This window comes from Aotus nancymaae, unplaced genomic scaffold, assembly GCF_030222135.1.
Source record: "Aotus nancymaae isolate 86718 unplaced genomic scaffold, 86718_ANA_hifiasm-v0.15.2.pri h1tg000059l, whole genome shotgun sequence".
NCBI lineage: Eukaryota > Metazoa > Chordata > Mammalia > Primates > Aotidae > Aotus > Aotus nancymaae.
This window is the reverse complement of record NW_026988473.1, coordinates 30,611,982-30,632,963: the sequence shown is the minus strand read 5'-3', so window position 1 is coordinate 30,632,963 and position 20,982 is coordinate 30,611,982. Positions and strand designations below refer to the sequence as shown.

Below are 20,982 nucleotides of genomic sequence, written 5' to 3'. Positions count from 1 at the left end.
TCAACATCTAGTTTCCAGTGTGCTGTGAAAGCCTAAAAGGGAAAAACACACGGGAAGGAAAGAGCTAAGGAAACACTGAAAAAGAAGGAAAACAAACAGATGAATAGATCTTCCAAGACTTAGTAAGCTTCTCCTTTTTGGAAACAGTTCAGAATTACCTAGAGTTTGCTATACAGGATGCAGTAAATTCAGCAGCATTAGCTTTGTTTCTACATCTTAAAAATCTCATCTTCTGAAACTTCAAACGCTCAGAATCAAAATCGAGTATGTCACAAACACAAACTACCTATTTCATTACTGCCTGTTTAGTTTGTCTTGCTACTTGAATAATTTTTACCAAAATATCCCCATGTAAGAAGTTTTAAAAACAGAAATTGTATTCAGAGCAGGATATAGATAGGTTCAATCCATAAGGAAAGGTGATCTGATGGCTCCCAGTTCCAGGACGTATCTATGCATTGACTATGGCTATGCTTTCTCCATGAATCTTTCTTTATCCCTACAAATGTAGGTAACATTCAGAACCCAAAATCCAGGTATAACGTAGAAGATAGGATTTGTTTTATTTCATCAAAATTATTTACCCTTCCCAAAACTCAAGTAGCCAACAAACAAAAACAAACAAAAAGACCATTGTCCAATTATGCAACATACAGCTAGGGTTCTAGAAACAAATTCCTATGGACAAAAAAAAAAATCTACTTTTAGATTGCTTCTTTAATGCTCGAGTGCAAACAAAGAAATGTAGAGAATAGGAAAAAAGTCAGCTCTAAAATGAAGTCCAACTGTCACGGAACACAAGACGGGTACCCTCAGGGACTGTATAAGAAAAATAACTTATTTTAAAAAATAAATAAGAGAAGAAATTTAAAATACCCAGTGTTTACATATAAAGTGCAAACTAAAAGAGCCATTCAGCATTTCTATGATGAATTTCAGATCGAAAACATTTTACAAATCATGGTCATGCTAATGTGCCGGACAGTGATGAATCTATAATTAAAATGAGAAAGTGCCTTACCAACAAAGAAGTGTAGGTTTAGATTTTTTTTTTAATAGCAAATGCAGCCCAACTCTGTAACAAAATAAATTTCTACCTTGTTAGTAAGTGCAATTTTCCAGAGTCCCAGACATGTATGCATTCATCCACTGATAGGACTTTTCTTCTGTGTGAGTGTTAGGGGTCATTTCTCTTCTCTCACCACCATATCCCAATGATGTCTATATTATATTCTTTCCCTATAGAATATCACTAATGATGTGGGATTTGTGTTCTAATTTTGCATGGAAAAATATAAAGGTAAGGAATACGAGAAATCCTGGACTGTTCAAATGAGAAGAGATGATGCTAAGGCCATCAAGTCTACTGGCTGGTATGGAACCTGAAATTCAGAGAGGCCTTGTTTGCTAAAGATCACAGAGTTGATTATTGACCACGACAGGACTAGAATGTAGATTCCCTGAAACACTGTCAAGAAGACTACTTCTGTATACTCTTTTGGCTTCCCCAAATGGATTTGAAAATATAGTCATACGCTACATAATGACATTTTGGTCAATGACAGACCACATATATGAAGGTGGTCCCATAAGATTACAATGCAGTTGAAAATTTTCTGTCACCCAATGATACTAGCTGTCATAATGTCATTGTGGTATAGTTTATTACTCATGTGTTTATGGTGATGCTGGTGTAAAGAAACCTACTGCGTGGCCATTGGTATAAAGTATAGGACATACAGTTATGTATAGTATATAATACTTGACAATGAAATAAACGACTCTGTCACGGGTTTGCTTATTTACTGTACTATACTTTTAACTGTTATTTTAGAGTGTACTCCTTCTACTTATTAAAAAACAAAGCTAACTGTAAAACACTAGCTCCCTCAGGCAGGCCCTTCAAGAGGTATTCCAGAAGAAGGCATTGTCATCATAGGAGATAACAGCCCCATGCCTGTTACTGCCCCTGAAGATCTTCCAGTGGGACAAGATGTACAGGCGGAAGGCAGTAATATGAATGATCCTGACCGTATGTAGGCCTAGGCTAATGTGTGTTCATGTCTTAATTTTATATGCACACACATACACATACACACACACATACACACACACACACTTTTTATTTCAATAGCTTTTGAGGTACAAGTGTTTTTGGTTACATAGATAAGTTGTATAGTGATGAAATCTGAGATTTTAGTGCACCCATCACCTGAGTAGTATACATTGTACCCAATATGTAGTTTTAAAATCCTTCATTCCCCTCCCACCATGTCTTAATTTTTAACAAAAAGCTTAAAAAGCAAAAAAATAAATAAATAAATTTTAGTATAAAAGCAGCTTTTAGAATAAGAATATAAAGAAAGTACTTTTGTACAGCTGTTTTAAGCTGAGTTATAAAATAGTCAAAAAGTTAAAATTAAAAAGTGTATAAAGTAAAAAAGTTACAGTAAGCTAAGTTTCTTCCTTTATTGTTGAATAAACAAAAATATAGTTTATAAATTTAGGGCAGAGTGTTTATAAAGTCTACAGTAGTGTATAGTAATGTCCTAGGCCTTCACATTTACTCACCACACACTTACTGACTCACCCAGAGCAGCTTCCAGTCCTGTATGCCCCATTCATGTAAGAGCCCTCTACAGGTGTACCATTTTTAATCTTTATACCCTATCCTTCTTGTATCTTTTCTATGTTTAGATATGTTTTGATGCACACGGCCTTCAGCATTTAGTAAAGTAGGATGCTGTACAGGTTTGTAGCCTAGGAGCAATAGGCTGTACTGTATAGCCTAGGTGTATAGTAGGTTATACCATCTAGGTTTGTGTAAATATACTCTATGATGTTTGCACAAAGACGAAATTGTCTGGAAGATGCACTTCCCAGAATGTATCCCTGTTGTTAAGTGACACACGACCATACTTCTTTCTTTAAAAATTTCCAATCAGTTACAAGACGATGAAGGAGGCAACACTGTTCTCATCTTCCCACACCTGAGCAAGTTGAGTTATACTGAACCAATGAACAGTCTTTGGCCTATTCCTTGATTATTATATAAAATAGAAGAATGTGCTACCCAAAGAAGTGAGGACAAAAGAAAATAGAAGATTGGCATCAGAGTAAGACTTTAAAGCAAATCTTACAGGCAAAGCATAAGGACTTGGAGACATATATTTTTTATCATCTTTTAAAAAAAGTTTTTTCATAAAAGTGTTACATACTTATTATAAAAATAATTCAAATTATAGAAAAGTATAAGGAATAAAAAGTAAAAGGCCTTTATCCAACACTCGCTACTGCAAATTCATTTCCAAAGGTATTCCCTAAATAATCACCAGTAATGTTATTTATCCTTCCACACACTTTTATACAGCTATTTAGCCAAAAGACACCTTTTCTATAACGCTCTTCTGTAACTTTGCTTTTGTACGTAAGGATTATCTAATACAGAACTAAAAGATAATTTACTTCCTACCACATTTTTGAACTGAATAAGAGTAAGATCTCAGATCAGACAAACAAAATCTTGGAATACTTTGGCATGAAATTATCACTTAGATACCCTAAAAGCTACAGATCTCTTTTTTTCAATTAGTGATGCCCAAGCAACACTGACAGATCCTACACAATACGACAACAAAACAAGTTGAACTTGTCAGGTTTCATATAGCCAAGTAGCTTAGAAAGGAAAATGTTAACAGGCTCATCTGCTAGTAGGCAATACCATAAATATTATCATAGAATCTATTTATGAAATGGTATCTTTTGGGCACTATATGTCATTGTTTATCATCTCATTTAATGCTCACAACCATATTAAAGCATCATTAAACCTATTTTACAGATGAAAAGACAGGTTCAGCAGTTTTTCCATCATCACCCAGCCAGGCCAGTAACTGGCAGGATCTGATTTCAGGCCACATTCTCAGCTACCATGTGTATATTGTCCTCATTCCCCAGCCCAAGCAGTTCCTTTTGCACTCAATCCTGGTTATGTAGAGTTAACTCTTGATGTTTCTGTTTTAACCACAGATAAAGGTGGGAAGTCTAAGAAGCTGAATGAGGTACAGAGAACCCAGGTCCAGCTCAAGTGGAGGAAGGCCACTGTGATTCCACAGAGAGCAACCAGTCAGCACTCAGCTCACAAGATTCCATTCCCACTTGGGATTGCCACTCCCATGGAGTAACTGGAGGTGGATGAGACACTCCTAGGCTGTTTATAATCTTGACAGGCACTAAACCAGGACACTTCTCAACCCTGACAAACCAAAATCCCACCTAGAAAAGACTCCATGACTCTTTGCTGTTCATGGCTCCTTGAGGAAGAAAGGACAAAATTTAGCAATGACTTTATTTACTCATTTATTTACACTCCACTGCTTTTCAGAATGAATTGGCAGTTTAAAATTAAAATCCCAGAATCAATGAAACAATTATTAATGACAACGGCTGACACTTATTGAGCATAGATTATATATAAACATTAACATGTAATACTGTTTCATCCTTTTATCCTTCACAGCCTTTTGAGATGGGTACTACTTTTATGGTACAGATTTTACAGATAGAAAAAGAAAACATAGGGAAGTTAGAATATTTCTCCACACTTGGTTACACAGCTAGTCAGTGGTGCAAGCAAATTTTAAATCCGATAATCTGATTCCACAAGTGATGCTGGCCACCAGGCTACCCTGCCTCATAGAACAAGGTGAAAGAACAAGCACAGAGTAAGATTCGAGGGGTGTTAACAACAGAAGGCACAGACAAGTAAAGTGGCTAAAACTGAAAGCAAAACTTGATTTGAGCTCCCTACTCATCAATCCTTAAAGGAAAAAATGAGAAATTAACCTCAGTAGGGTATCCTATTGTCCTGATTTTCATGGGGCTAAGGTGTTCCAATAACACAGGGCTTTCAATGCTAAAAGTGAGATGGCTGGATACCCTACTAATAAAGTTTCCTAACATTTGATTAGGTCTCAGATCATGAAACGCATACAAATCCTTTATGGTGTTTTCAGACCTGCATTGGCTCCTTCAGCACCTCCTCCCACCATCATTAAAAATACTAAATAATTTTCTTATCATTCTGCTTGGGAGAGATGAAGGGGTTGTGGAGAAATGAAGCCTGTTAATTGCTGGGTTTCAATCATCACATCTATTAGTACGTTCAAGAGTCTGGGTAAGTGAGGCACACAAATGCTAGGTTAAATTTTGCTCTGCCAACTCCAGCTGTGCTTTAATTTTCTTTCCCAAGGTCATACAGGATTGCTTTCTTTTAAAAAAAAAAAAAAATCTTCCCTACGTAACAAGCAGAGATTCAAGCCAGTCATTCTTAGAGAGCTTGGTGGTAATCCTGTCAGAACTCAAAGACGAAAACTAAACCAATGTTTCATAAAGCTGTTTGAATCATCAGTTCTGAAATCAGCAATGAGCTTCATGAAGACGGGGACTGGGTCTTATTTATTTCTGTTTCCTTCGTAGCATTGCTTTGCAAATAAACATTATCTTAACCGCAATCTTAATCTTAGCAAGTCAGAGCTAAAAAAAAATCCTTAACAATTATTTGGTGCAAATGTTTACAGGTGAGTAAACTGAGAGTTGGAAAAGAAAATTTGTTAGTCAAAAAGCTGAACTGAGACGAACTGAATTAAATGGGAAGTGAGCTCTTCCTAATTAATGTGAAAAAAAAAACCCAACTACCACCACAAGGCTGTAGGAAAGAAATGAGACATCATTAAAGGGATGGGGATTTTAACTATAATCCAGGTGATCTGCCAGGGGTCTTCAGAGATCTCAAGTGTAAGTGAAAAAAGAAAGCAAATAATTTAAAAATTCCATGCAAAATAAATGAGCAACAACACAAGTGGAAAAGACAAAATATCTTTACCTTGGGGAGAGGAGGAAATTTCTGCCATGACATGTTGAAATTTTCAGAAAAACTGAAGAAATTTTAGACTAAATATTTTATAGATATTTTCCAGTCAATTAAAGTTTCTGTTTAGATTAAGGCCAATTTTTTTTTTTTCTTAACATAACAGAAATATGACATGATTGCATTCAACCAAGATCTCTGACCACCTACTATAGGCCAGTCACTGTGTGAGGTCATCAGACCTACAAAACAATGCCATATTCTCAAGCAAGAAAGAGTGAAGCCAAGGAAAAGGTGAGCCAGCCTCCTAACAATACGTACCATCATTCAAACATTCAAAATGTCAAGACCTGACAGAAAAATTCCAGTGAAAATCTCCAAGCATCAATCCAATCTCTCTACTCAATGCTTGACCAAATCAACTGATGAATCAGCCAAGTGTTTTCAAGCATCTGTCACCTGCTCAGAAGAATAAGCCTTTCTTTAAGTACAAAATGTAGGTAAGAGAATAAGAGACAGATAGGCAGATAGATAGATAAGTAGATAGGTAGGTAGGTAGATAAACAGATAAAGAAAAATAATAATGGAGGTGGTATAAAGTGTAGCCAAGTAACTTGGGCAGGCCCAATCATTTTAGATTGGAAAGGGACAGGTAGAAAAGGCTTAAGTGGAGGGACCTAAACTGGCTTTGAGGCATTTGATGAGCAGAGTGTATGTTAGAGCTGTGAGAAACAGTGATGGCAATGGCACCAAGATGGAAGGGGCTAAAGTGTGCTCAGATGACAGGTAACCAAACTGTGTGGCTGGAGCAGAGGGTTCAGGTGGGAAGCTCTCGCTGACAATAAAAGGGAAAAGGCACACTGGAACTAGCCTGCAGAAGAGTCCTCTATTCCAAGATTGGGAGTCTGGTGAAAGCACTACACAGCTGTCTAAGTTGCCCCATTTTCAAACCATTTTTTTCAAAAGACGTATAATTTGATCCTTCAAATTTGTTATGGCTAAATGTAAGCAGATCAGCTTTAAAGTTACATGATTTTTAAAATATCTCTGTGCATTCACAGTTCGCCAGTGGAATCTTAAGGCCACGAACAAGTGAGCAGGTTGTCTGCAGACTTGAAGACTAAGCTGAGGTTCCCCAGCAGTCATTTTCCAAGGAATCTGAGCAAAACACACTTTCTTTTGCCTGAATGGAAACAGCATCTACAAAATTCCTTGTAGTTCTTTAATAAAAAAAAAAAAAAAAACACACACAGCAAAATAGAGGTGAAGCTATTCTAAAGTACAGCTTTACACAAATATTTGAAGAAAAACAAATAAAAACAGTAGAATAAAAAGAATACTTTAACTGAACATATATTTATTGTTCACTTAGAAAAATTTTATCCATCTTAAAACTTTTTCCTTGAAATCATGTTAGGAATCCTTCATAATCATGAATATATTCTCATTTAAAGAAAGCATGAAGTTTTTAGAAATAATTGAGCACTAACCACTTACAAGGACTGTTTTTCTTTTACCTTTTTTTGTCACTCAAGCATGCTGTTTTAGAATGGCTGCTTTGCAGAGGTATCTCATCATAGGTAACTGAGTTGCTCTCCAGAATATACTTGCAAAGCAACATCCTAGTATTCGCACTAATACTAGGCAGTCAAGGGAAAGATCCTTTTGTTTGGTTAGTGTTTCTAAATTCCAAGGGATTTGTGTGTGTTTAGGGTGTCCTACTATTTTTTTTTAACGCTCACATAAAACAATTACTAAAAAAAGAGCTTGCGACTTGGACATGCCCCGAGTTCAATTCTTCCAGGAGTGGTAAAAACAGTCAACAGAGCCCTAACCTCCTTTCTATCTTGACCATACAATAGTTTTCAAAGAGGTTTAGTCCTACTATGAAAGACTCGTGTTAGACACTGGAAGGGTCTCATAGAGAATGAGCGCCAGGCCTTGAATAAACAAGAGAGATGGTGACCTTCTGCTCCTTTTTGCTGAAAGCCCAGAACATCCTGTAGCAGAGGACCAGAAAAAAAGTTGATGTGCAACCAGGTGCTGCAAAATCCTTGCCTCTGGGTTTCTGCCACACTTTGTTCCTTAAACAGTCTAAACCTTACATGACTTAAATAGTATTAGGGAGTGAGAGAAAAGTACAATTCCTGGAACCAACTGTTCCACTGTCCCTTATTCCTTTGTTCCCCATATTGTTTGAGTCCTGAAGCATGCAGCACACGTTTCACTAGCAACAGGCAAGACAATGGATCTAGCAGTAGCTGGACAATTAGTCCCAATTAGGCCTATTTCCCAGCTGAATGTAAAGGGGTAGTGGGGTGAGGTGTGGGAAAAAAAATCTACAGAAATTTTAAAGAAATATTTCAGAATGAAGGCTAGCAATACAATGTAAAGCAAATTGAACTAGCGGTCAGGAGTCTCAGGCAAATTTGCTGTGTGGCTTTGCAAATACACTAACCTCTCTGTTCTTTTCTGTTCTTATCTATAAATATGAGCAACCAACCACCAGCCCTCAAAGGCTCTGAAGATGTGATGTCAAATTGTGGTTGAAAGTGCTCTGAAAACTTGCAATGCTACACAGATGTATGGGATTCCTCCTGAGCTGTATTTGAAACCACAGATATCCGTCTGATTGGTAAATCATTTACCTTTTATTCTCCCTAGCAGAAGTCAGTAGTCAGTGCTTTCCTTTTTTTTCTACTTTCTTGATTGCTAATTTTGTTAAGTTCATGAGCGATACTTACATATGTACATGTGGAGGCTGGAATCTGCTCTGGTTGATGTTGTAGTGTGTGAATGCCTGGGTGGGGTTTGAGCTGTACTCATCCACCGTTACAGTAACTTTGCCTTGAGAAGGAATCCCATGTGCCATCCTTCCTCCCTATAGGCATGAGCAATTCACAACTTTACAGGGCAAAAGATGGAAGCAGGCATGGTGCGTTTCAGCCAACCTCTGAATCCAAGGATCTACTCATCAATACCGCTGTGCATTTCTGAAACAAAAAAAAAAAATACATATACAAAATAAGAACAAAGAGAAAGACGGTGTTCTGAGAGACATTAAATTTGACATCTAGACGTGAAACTAGTTCAGGGAAAATCTGAATATGTGTTGTTGGCTCGTGGATACAACTGTTCCCAACTCTCTTCCCTTCATGCACTTCAAAGCAGATATTACACTCTATACATCATTGCCGGGTGCTAGCAAATCATCTCAACGGACTTCAAACTGAGATTTCCTCTTTAATTATAATTATGGCACTTAACGTGAATTACGGAAGGGGCATATCCACAGTTGCCATGGTATCTGACTATACATGGTTTGTGCTCAAAGTGAAGAATCTTCCAAACCTTCCCTGCTAATTGGAATGTTTGGTCTTTACAAAGTTGATGTCACATAATGATTTGAAAGCTCCATGTTTAAAACAGCCATATAACACAACAACAGATAAGAATTTAAAATGTCGTGCTTATAACAAATACATGTGTATAACTATAATACACACATAATACCCACACATTACACATATTTTCTTCTTTCACAAGCAGCTCCCAAAATACATAGGTAGGCAATATTTGGCATTCCTCTCTGGTCCAGAACCTTATGGTAAGGCAAATCCTTCTTGTTAAATGTAGTGTCATTTCTTTCAACACTCCAGTCACTCTGGGAAAAGCCAAACACCTCCAGGTCTGTACCACCACTTTGAATGTATTCATTACCTCCCCTCTTCAAGCCCCAATGGAGCGGTAAAGGAGGGCGGCCATTACATCTGCCACCTCATTCTTGGTGCAACATAATTCTCAGTAGTTGGTTTCATTTTTTAAAAAATTCCATTAGTTCTGATTTTTTCATAAATGTCAATATATTATTTGCTACACTGGGTTGAGAAATGAAGATACCTATTTTTATGGTAGGTGTGCAAAGGCTGAGGAAAGCAAATTCTCATGTCCAAGTTGTTGAAATTGATCAGTGCAGTAGACAAGAAGCCGTAGTACACTCCTTGAATAACCCTTAGGTAACCCATGCTCTTACTTTAAGTGCTCCAAATCAGAAGAGGTTTGCCATGTGCACCATTAAGCTCTGAGAATCTTAGCTGCTATTTCAAATAAAAATATTTAGAATAATAAGATTAGATTTAAATTTGGCATGAAACACCTTAAATATCGAGCAAAAGGCAGATGGCCTGCCATAGGCCATTTATTTTATTATTTTACAACCTGGGGCTTGTGTAGTCCTCCATATGCTAGCTGGGCTAAGAAATTCCAGAGTGTTCTACTCAAATCACTGCCTTCTTCCTATTCGCAAAGCAAGCTAAATCACACCCACCTTGCCTGCCTTCCTAATGTACAAGTGCGCTGCCAAGAGATGAATCCCCGTGCTCTGGCATTTTGAACAAAGTGTCACTTTGGGTTCTCCTTCTTTTTCCTGACTTCATGGGAGGTATGAGTCTTTTAAGCGCCAGATGATAGACAACCAGGCTGGCAGGATTAACTAAATTAAAATCTTTCCCTGCTCCTCTGATGTAAGATATCTATAAGAACTGCTTACAAATCATAATGTAGCAGTTTTCATACCAAGTTTGCAGCTGTTTCCTTAATTTCCCCCACAATTATATTTTACTGTTATTTTGCATAACAGTAAAACACAACACCTGCTTCAAATTGCAGTCCTGTTCTAAGTACTGTAATTCTCTTTTGAGACACAAAGTACCGAGACACTACTGAAGCGCAAAACTGTATAATTGCGTGGCGCTGAAAAGTAAATACAAATGAAAACATCTTCCTGTTATAGAAATGACTGTCATTAAAAAGAATGTTAGCCATCAAAGCACAGAGGGGGAAAAATACACATTTTCAGACTGTGAGAACTTAGTGTTTGCATAAATTAGAGAGTGGTGTAAAAATTACTTGACAATTCTTATGTTCCTTCTTCCATCAATGTCTATTGTGTGAAATACTGAACATTAAGAAGCAAAGGAAATAAAATTCATGTCTAGACCACTGTGACCTCTGAGTAACCATCTCTGCACCCAGTGCTAGAAACACTTTAAGTATGTCTGGAGCAAACACTCTAATTAAACTAAGCAAATGTGGCCTAGAAATAAAATATACATACCTAATATTTAAACATCTATGCAATGACTTGTAGCAGTTAGCATGATACCCACCCAAGTTCTTCTATTTGAAGCTAAGAAGCGACAGAACTTAGCAGCTGATCAATTTGCACTCCTAGATGATCTGCTTGATCCTAAAGTCATCCTTCTCTATCAGTGAACATCTATACCTCTTTGCACCTTTGCCTCGGTAAGACAAATAGAACATCTTTTCATCAGCAAGCACAGGCCCCTGTAACTCTGAAAGGCTAAATGGGTGGCTGGCACCTCATTTGAATTCATCTTTGCCATGTTCCCTTTCAAATGTTTTATCGAAATAGTGCACCTGCAGCGTCTATCTTCTTTAATCTGGAGTCCTTTGAAGAAAATGTCAGACTGAGGCAGAGAACTTCAAAACTTTCCCAGCACCTTTACAGACAAGTCAAGAAAAGACTTATTTTTTTAAATGCTATGTTCACTCCCACCCATATCTTAAAATGAACATATCCTAAGAATTTTAAACACAAACACTTGGAAAAGACTTTTTTTTGTGTGTGTGTGAACTCTCAGGGACAAGGGACAATGGAGAAAACCACCTCCTAAAACCTAAAAAATTTGGAGAGAGTGTGAAACAAGACAGAAAGATACACTGCCTAAAACTATCAAGAAGCTGTATATTTAGGCAGTAAAACTTTCCAAATGATCAGATTTTGGTGCATCTCACCCTGTTCACACTTACTTTAACATTTTACACAAAATATTTAAAGAGAGCACTACTCTTTTCACAAATTTTCATTTTATACTTCAACATACTTGCTCCACAAAACAAAGAACCCACTACGAAATACCAAGAAGCCTAAAGAAAATCCAAAAGGGACTGACACTGCCAAACAGTCATGCTGGTACTAGTTTGATTTTTCTCTTAAAAAAAAAATCATGTGAGTACATTTTGCATTTCCTAGACAGCAATCACCTCTGTCCTTTAAGCTGTACAACTAGCAATATTCTTTTCCAGGAATCTAGTTGGAAAACCTTTTAAAGTCGGCTGGCAATGAAGGGATTAAAAGCTGAGGAATTAAATAACTGTCTCCACCTCCTAGACACCAGAAGTCCAATTTACCAAACTTTCAAAGCAACAACTCATGACCTCTCTATCCGTGCACTGCCCAGCACAGCCTATGAGAAAAGAGCCCGCGGTTTCCTCGTTTCAACAAGGATGCTCATTTTAATCACTTGCCCCAAGATCTTCCGACCGAGACTGGCGGGACTTTGGAAATTGCCTGCTCCAAATCCGCCAAATTTCGCTCTCTCCTCCCTCTGCCGCGCTGATCCAGTGCGTTCTTAACTCACGCCCCTACTCTTTTATGCCCACTTCCAGTGACTCATCCCTGTATCTGGGAGCGATGCCCACACGCCTTCCCGGAGGGCTTCTCCACCAGGGTTTTTTGGGGGGATGCTGACATAAAGTTCCATGTGCTCTGTCCACCAAGCACCCTCCCTCCCATCGCACTTACACCTGAACTTGTCTCCAGCACTGCGGACACCCGGCTGACACATTCTTTCGGAGAGGGAGGGCAAGACTTTTCTCCCGAGCCTCTGGTAACTCGTGGAGTCTATATAAGGTGGGGCGGTGGGGGGGCGCGTAATTCTCTACTTTGGATTGGTTTGTTTGTTTTAAATCTAGGGTGGGCAGTTGCGGGGTGGGGGGTGCTTCATCAACTACACACCACACACACACACACACACACACACACACACTCGTCCTGCCCTTCCAGGCTCACGGCCGGCTCTTCCCTGCTACAACTCACCCTTCCTTCCTGGAGCACCATAGCCTTACTTGCTCAGTCCCCCGTCGCCACCTCCGTCCCCTCCGCAGCCGCCGCTCCTGCCGGCCCTGCCGGCGCTAGCGCTCGCGGCCCCAGGCTCCGCTGGACGCCCGTCTTTTTCCTCTCCCTCCTCCCTAGCTCTGGATTGATTGACGACCACCGGCGGCCAGTGGCTCTGACACCACGCCATCCTCGGTTGGGCATCACAGCCCCACGTCCCCGACGTCAGCCTCCCGGGCGCGTTGGCATCCCCGAACCCACAGCGTGAAGCCCGAGCCCGGGCCGCCGCCGCCTCCCAGCTCTACGCCAGGGCGCTGCCAGGCTCCTTCCCCGGAGCGGCGGAGAAAGGAAGGGAGGGAGCCAGCGAGCGTTGGAAGGGGGTGTGGAGGCCACGGGATCTCCCCTTCTTTTGAAATCTTTTTTCACTTAAACTTTTGCTTGTTTTTTTCCTCCCCGACCTGTTTGTGTTTGTTTGCAGCATATCAAATCAATTACACATTTTTCATGACCCGCATTTGCACTTAATTTGGGGTATGTGTGTTGGGGGGGTGGTGATGTACTATAAATCAACTCCACTGGGGCATCCTTAATTTATTTTCTTGCTGATGGATTCCAACCCGCTCCCGAGCCTCTAGAAAAATGCCCCCTTCGCCTCCTAGGCCGCAAAACCCAGGAATTCAAAGGCTTTACAAAGATAACCTTGTTAAATGTAAATAGCAAAGTAACTCCTGCTTCTGTAAAGAGAAGAAATCGAGCGGCAACGGTTACTTTTCCTCGCCCAGCCCCGACCCCGGCTCGGGTCGCCGGGTCGCCCCGCAGGCTGAGAGCGCGGAGACCCAGGCAGCGGCGGAGAGTGAGGTTGGGGCGCGGGGACCGGGTGAGAAAGAGCCCCGAGCGAGAGCGGCGCGCGCGGGCGGCCCCGGGGGCGGCAGCGGGGCGCAGCCCGAGCACAAAGCTGCGCGGCGCCTTCCCCCCGTCACTGCACCTGGCCTCTGGCCGCCGCGGGAGCCCGGGGATCGGGCCAACACAATGCACCCGGGCCTAGGCCGGGGCGGCTCGAACACAGCACCCCGGGACTTTCTAGTAAACAGCTCGCGGAGCCCTCGTCCCCACCCCCAACCCCGCCGCCTGGCTTTCGCCGCAGCTTCTCGCCAATACCCCCTCCTCTCCTCCTAAGAAATCCCGGCGGAGGAGGGGGCGAAGAGGTGGGGACCCCCAGAGGTCGGGGGCCGGTGGCTGGCACGGGTTGGGGAGAAGAGAAGGGGCGCAGGATGGAGAGTGGGAGGGAAGACAGCTCCTAAAAAAGAATTTGCTTTTGCTCAGGGGTTGAAAATCAGCCCACCCCGGGCGCCGAATCGCCCGGGAGGCGCCCGCTCGTGCGGACGTCAGGGGCACCGGGGCAGCTCGGGTCCGCAGCCTCCGAGCCCCTCGCACGCGCCTCTGACAAGGCACCTCTCACCCGGGCTCCGCTTTGTGTGTGCATTTTTTTCCCTTCCCCTCGCGCTCGGCATCGGGCTCCCGGCCGCCTCCTCCCCCTCCCCCGCCCTCCGCCTCCCTTCCCGGGGCGGATTACCTTTCCCGGGCTGCGCTCCGGGTCCCGGGGATGCCTTCAGCGCCCGGCGAGCAGGCAATCCATCGCCGAGCGGCCCGAGCCGGCAGGAGGAGCGCTGGGGGGCGCGCGGGGGCGGCGAGGGGCGCGGGCGGGCCAGAACCTTCGACCCCGGAGGTCCCGCCGCTGGCTGGGGCTGGGGGCCAGGGGGCGCGGCACTAGAGGGAGGCGGGGGGAGAAAGGACCGGAGCAGCCTCGATCTGGGGAGAGAGCGAGCGAGGGGGCGAGCAGAGGGAGCGAGGGCGCGGCGAGCCGGAGGGAGCGCGAGCGGTGCAGTGACAGGGACTGCCACTGGGGTCAAAGGAGCACAGCTCCAGGAAGCAGGGCGGCCGAGGCGCCGCTCCGTGCGCGCTCCCCGGCGGGACCCCGCGCCCCTGCACGCCCCTCCCGCAGTCCCTGCCCACTCGGACCCCCACCGGTGCCCCGAAGCCCCAGGGTTTCGAGAGGAGGAGGGAGCCGAGGGCGAGGCCCGGCAGCCTGCTGGTGCTCCTGGGTCAAGCAGGCGGCAGGAAGCTGAGCTGCAAGTTCATCATCATGAGTGTGATCTGCGTAAAAAATGATAGGGGAAGGTAGAGGGGCTAAGGTGCCCCAGGAAAATAAGGGAGATTTCCCTCAAATGGTGCTCTTCTGCAAAGAGAACACCCAGGTCCCCCCACCCACCGACCTGCCAGGCTCTGTCAGGAGTCCTGGCACGGTTCCAGGACGAAGGGCTCACCGCAGGGGTAAGGGGAGCGGCTGGGACACTTCACTCAGACCTAGGAAGGCGACCCTAGGTTCCCTCCCATCTGCTGAGGCTTTCCTTAGGGAGAGCTGTGCTCCTTTTACCCCAAGCCTTTCAACACGCCAGACACACACACGCGCGCACACACACACACACACACACACACTCACCTCTTTCTCTCTGCAATGTTGTTGCTGAGAAAGAAAAGGCCAACCCAGCTGATCAGTTTTTTCACCTCCGTGAATTAAGGCAGGTTCAGGACAGAAAGGTGAGGAGAGGCAAAGACTCTAATTGTTTCCATTTCCGTCTTTTGGATAAAATTTTCCTCAAAAGATAAGTACTTCAAGAGCATTTTAAAAAATTAAAGTTAGTCCAGTTTTGTCTGCTACTTTGAAAAATGGAAGAAAAGGTTTTCAGAATTGTATGCAAACAGCACAAGGAAAGGAAATGCCGCTGAAATGCTGGAAGACAGAAGACAAGGGAGAGAAGGCTTTTAGAAAACTTGGTTGGCAGGATTGTCTGTGAAAGATGAGGTGGCCCTGTGATGTTGTGTCATTGTCATTGCTGAAAGATTGGGACAGCAACCAGATCTAATTCCTTTCTAGGAGTCAGACTGAAAGATCTGTACATTCTCCGAAGGGAAATCCAATGTATATGTGTGTGAGAGAGAGGTATGCTAAGTCTACTATGTGACAACTGACTAGACATCCTGGCTGAAATTATATCACCTAAAAATAAAAAGGAGCCATTGCAACCTGGTCTATGGCCTCTGTGCTGAGACTAATTGGTTTCCAGGGTCTGGGGAGGAAGGGAGAGAGGCTTGTAGGAGCCCCTATAAAAAAAAGATCAAAAGGAATTCACTTGAAAATATTTCCCTTTTACAATGGGCTTTCCTGGCACTTGAATTTTAAGTAACCCATCTCTTATGCCTAGGCTGAAATGAAAGGGGAAATGGTCTTACTAACGTATTTATTTTATTTTACAGCATGCCCAGAGTGTCGGTCCTTGTCAAATGTGCTGGAGTGGAAAGGACAGTGTCTTTCCTTGCCCAGCACAAATCAGAACAAGTGACATTGACATTAAAGGATGCCAAAGATGGGGCGTAGGAACACCTTTAAATTTTGTTTTCTTTTGTCTTCTAACCCATCAGCACACACTGACTAGAATCACGTTTTTGAAGAAATGCTTGGTTTTGTTTCTCTTACTCTGTGACTAAGTAGTACATTCCTCATATCTAAATGGTTTGAATTTTTAGACTGATTTGGGCTGATTAAATCAGTTAAAAAAAAAAAAAAGCATCACCAGCCAAGTAATTTCTGTGATTTCTTCCTTAAAAAAAAAAAAACTAGCAGTCAAACAAAGCAGACAAACTAGTTTGAACATGATTCTGAATCTAAATATGTGCGCCTAGACAGTAAATAATCAGGTTTTCTACTTGAGTGGCACATTTTACAGAATACTTAATGCCATAAAAAATCAAGTGGGTGATCCTTTACAAAGTTGATGAAAATTTGTATACCATTTTACTGAGTGGGGAAAATTGAGGTAAAAAGGCTTAAAATTGTAATTTGTAGTGCTGGAAGAAGTCAACCTGCTGATGGATCAATTATCCGATAGTGACCAAGGTATATTTGGATTATGAATTTTTATTTTCATTAGGCTACTAACAAGCTGGAGATATGAAAATGAATTTAAATAATAAACCAGGAGCAAAAAGACACCTTTCAAATAATTCTCTTTATGTGGATTTGAACATATTGCATTTTGTTAAATCATATTGTCCACAAATACAGCTACCTACACTAAAAACCTAATTTAAAATGATTGGATGTGAACCATGTCTATCCCACCTCCCATATAAGCTTTGAAATGTCACCTCATTATATCACATTTTAAATCCTATAAGCTGCAGCTTTTTTAAAGACAAATGAGTCTATAAGTTCCATTTTTGTTGTTGTTGTTAAATTTAGCTTGTATTGTGTATAAAGAAAAAGAAAAGAAGGGTGAAAATCAAATGCTAAGTTTATGATTGGAGTCAAGGAAATATTACAAATTTTTTTATTTTAGTGAAATTCAAAGCTGGACCCTTTCCCCAATGATTTCATAGAAAGACCTGGTAAATACGCTTCCTGATAGCCCACTGCAATACCTTTTAAATTATCTTTCCAGAATGCATTTAAGAAAGAAAATGAGAAAGAGGAGTGTGGGAGAACTTTGGGTGGAAGCTTGGAAAGAAAATGATGCTTCCCTTGAAAGCTCAATACTTTATTTGGAGTTGGCTTTCATCTTCCCTATGAGAACAGGTTTTTGTGTACTTCAGAGATGTGTACAGCTTAAAACTTGGTTCAATACTGTGATTCTTCTTCTGAAAAACAATTCATCGAAATTACTGAATTTGTTGAATAATTTCATTGAAATGATATATACCAGTTTAACTGTAGGAACAAACATTAACTATTTTACTTCTTATTTTCTTCAAGTCATAATCATTTTTATCATTTTCCAGCAAAAGCTAAGATGTATATTATCAGAAATCAGAGGCTCTTAATAGAACTACCACTCTGATGCAATTAGAAAATAAAACTGAACCCACAAACTATTTGTTTTCTGAATTCTCATAGTTCTTACATTTTTTTGACTTGTTGCATTCAAATGCTTTCATTGTAACCCCTCCAAGTTGAGTAACAATGTCCTGTATTTCTTTGGGTCCTTTATCTTTATGTTGGGAATAGTTGTTAAATGACTGTATAGGTCAATAAACAGAAAGTAAAGAAGAAAACACATCCGTGAATGAGGCAAATACACAATGAAGGAAAATCCACACCAGATCTACAGGAAAGGAAGTGATGTCATGAGGCAGTGTTATAGGATAAGAGCGAAGGACTTCCCAAGGAGTTAAAATAGTACATTTTAAAGGTCTTGCTAATGGCTTTAGAAACATGAAATAATCCCAAGACTGTTTCAAATATTAATTTTCTTATAGAGACACAAGATTGTTATGTATCCTGTCCACTTAAAGGCAGCCCTCTTTTTAAATACAGCAGGATGCCACAATAAAAATAATTGTGAGTAAAACTTGTTCCTTAAAATTTACGGAGATGTACCAAGACATTCTCAAAAGAAAGTTATATGATTAATCTAATTCTTTGATTGATCCTTTTTGAAATCCTCAAAATAAATATATGAATAATGTTGTTGTTGTTTTTTAAAGTGTAGTACTTTATGTTTAAATTTTTCTTTGGTTAACCAGTAAAAATGTTTATGGGTTTAAAAAAAAAAGAATCAGGAAGCACTAAAACTGATGAAATTTTATTTCATAAGATAAATGTTATGCTTATTATCATCTTAGAAGAGCTAAATTTAATTCAGCTTTGCCTGCAGCTTAAGTAGCAAGCATTGGGAAAGAATCTTAAAATTAAGCAAAATGCTCACGAATTCTTAACATGCTTACTAGCCAATATCTAGCATGTATCAAGAAATCAGATGAATATTATTTATACAATAATTAATTTTAAAAGTCTGAAGCTGATACTGAGCCTGGATTCATGTATTCTTAGTGTTAGTAACCATCCTAACAGACATCCATAATCACTGTGTTGACCTGGAAGGAATAGACTAAGGCACAAAATATAATTTAAAGAGTTTACTTGAGCCAAAGTGTGAGGACAACTGCCTGGAAGATTCACACCCAAGTAACATTGGATATGAGCTTCCTTTGGCCTTTGTTACAAGCACATTTTTAAAAGCAAAAATGGGAGACAGGGAGTACGCTGACACAAAGTTCTCCGTAAAGAATTCTCATTGGTTTACAGAAAAACATTGACTGGTGGTTGGCTGGACATTGTTAAGCTATAGGGTGTGAGTTATAGTTTCCAGTGCAGCATTATTAGGTTAATTTATAGCTACTAGGGACAATAACAAGCTATTTCAAGAGATGAAAATGTAGCGCGAAAGGTGCAGGTTAGATTGGACTTACTGTCTCATTTTAATGTCTCTCTGGGCCTGACAATTTAAAAGGACCCGCATTCCTTAAATAAAAGTTCTTTTCTCACTTTTAATCAATTAATGCTTGCTGAGTCTTTCCCCAGGTCATGGTCCCAATTATGGAAAAGTGGTAGCATCTAGTGGTACTTGGGACAGCCTTGTCAAGGTGAAAAAGAGCTTTCTCACTGAAGTAAACTCAAAATAGTCTCTCTTGAAAGATGAGCAGTATAGAAACCCCGTAAAAACCTGGTAAAGAAAAGGTATATGAGCATTTCGAAGTTTAATAATTCAATTTGGCAATCTAGTATAAGATATCTGTATTTCGAGAAACCAATGTATAATATAACTTTCCTTCTCAGCAAAAATAAATGAATGAATGGATATAATTTGTGTATGAGAGACCAGCAGAATATAAAACCTTTTTCTCACTATATTATTACTGTAATGACTTGATTACAGTATTCAGCAAGTATTTTTAAGCTCTGCTCTGTGTGGGGCATAGTTCTTAAACCATGCTGATGGTCTAATGATATAAAAAAGCAGAGTTCTTTCCACATTATGAAGTATACAATCTCAGGGGAATGGGGAGACATTGACTTAAAGCATCACCGTAAATGAATGCAAATTATGACTGTGTAAAGGAGAGGCCTGTGCAAAGAAAACAAAACAGGAAAACCTTTTCTCCTCTGGGGTTGAATAAAGTTCTGCCTGGTGGAGGAAATAAATATAAGGAGGTCACAAGAAAAAGAGAAGCCAGTGTGGCCAGTGAAGATTTGCGTGATGCAACAGTGTCCGGGATTCATCTGGATATGTAGGTAGAGGCCAAAACTACAAGACCATGCTAAAGATATTTGAAGCTCACAGTAAGGCCCTGTTTAAGATGTTTGATATTATCCTGAGGACAACAGAAAGCTGTTTAAAAATTTTAACTGGAAAGGGTAACGTGATTAGATTAGTGTTTTGAAAAGATCACTCTTACCCCATTGTGTAAAACGGATTTTAGGGAACTAGAGTGAACACAGGGAGGCCATTTGGGAGCTATTGCTATCACTGGGTTAGAGCTGATGATAGCCTTAGCCAGGACAGCTTTGGAGTAGAAGATGAGACCTAGAGAGAAATGAAGAGAAGAGATTTGAATACATTTTACCTAAGAAAAACAAAGATTCCTGGAATCTGGAACTACTGGTTAACAGCACTGTGGTACCCAGCCAGAGAGGTTGAGAGCCATACTCACCTAATGACTTTCTTAAGCATCTAATTCCACACACACTCCAGCCTCCCTATGTCTCTAAGCCATCTTCATTCTATCCTATACATACCTCTCGGCATTCTGTGTTTCACGAAGACTGCAGCTTTAAATACAACACTAGTATAAAATGTCACTAATCTAACTTTGTTCAAACTTACAGATCCTAAAACTAACTTTATCCTCCTTTCAATGCCCCATACCTATTTCTGGCCCACAAACAAGCTTGTTCTTATTTCATGTGAGATGTAAATGCAAGAGGCAAATGTATTTGTGTTTTTCCTTAAAGTTTTTGAATGCTACATCAATTCCTTATCTGTCTTCATCAGAACTAGTTCACAGATATTTAATATTCCATGCACTATTCTAAAAGATCCTTAATAAATGGTCACTTTTTATTGAGATCTTCAAAGAAACATATATGCTTTCGAGGGAACACACAGAAGTCAACTACAAATAAGAATATTATTCTCTTGGTACAGGGATTGTTCCATGTGGACCCCATCAGCCTCGAAAAGTCTGTTGTAAGGAAGATACTCCAGTAGCTCTTTCCTTATAGATACAAGCTAAATTACTATGACCCTGCTCAGCAACTCAGATTGCCAAGAAAAGATGGAATAGAAATATATTCAGA

The 20,982-nt window shown here is 40.7% G+C and overlaps 1 protein-coding gene and 1 long non-coding RNA gene across 5 annotated transcripts in view; one reads left to right on the top strand and one right to left on the bottom strand.

The window, feature by feature from the left end:
• MPPED2 (metallophosphoesterase domain containing 2) overlaps window positions 1-14,674 on the bottom strand; it is a 176,594-nt gene extending 161,920 nt beyond the window's left edge. For 2 of the 4 annotated variants that reach the window (XM_064365070.1, XM_012452261.2), the window contains exons 1-2: window positions 14,362-14,674; window positions 8,614-8,862 (exon numbers count right to left, since the gene is read on the bottom strand). Coding sequence is in view for 3 of the 4 variants with exons in the window: in XM_012452261.2 (XP_012307684.1) it covers window positions 8,614-8,741 (128 nt within the window). In the remaining variant the exon portion in view is untranslated. Of the gene's footprint in view, window positions 1-8,613; window positions 8,863-12,476; window positions 12,552-12,770; window positions 12,833-14,361 lie in introns of those variants that run through there. The other 2 variants (XM_012452259.2, XM_012452260.2) reach the window with 2 other exon arrangements.
• The window catches only part of LOC135270105 (uncharacterized), a 49,461-nt gene continuing 40,979 nt past the window's right edge, over window positions 12,501-20,982 (top strand). The window contains exons 1-2 of the long non-coding RNA XR_010338339.1: window positions 12,501-12,584; window positions 20,752-20,872. This is a non-coding gene — a long non-coding RNA (uncharacterized LOC135270105). The remainder of the gene's footprint in view (window positions 12,585-20,751; window positions 20,873-20,982) is intronic.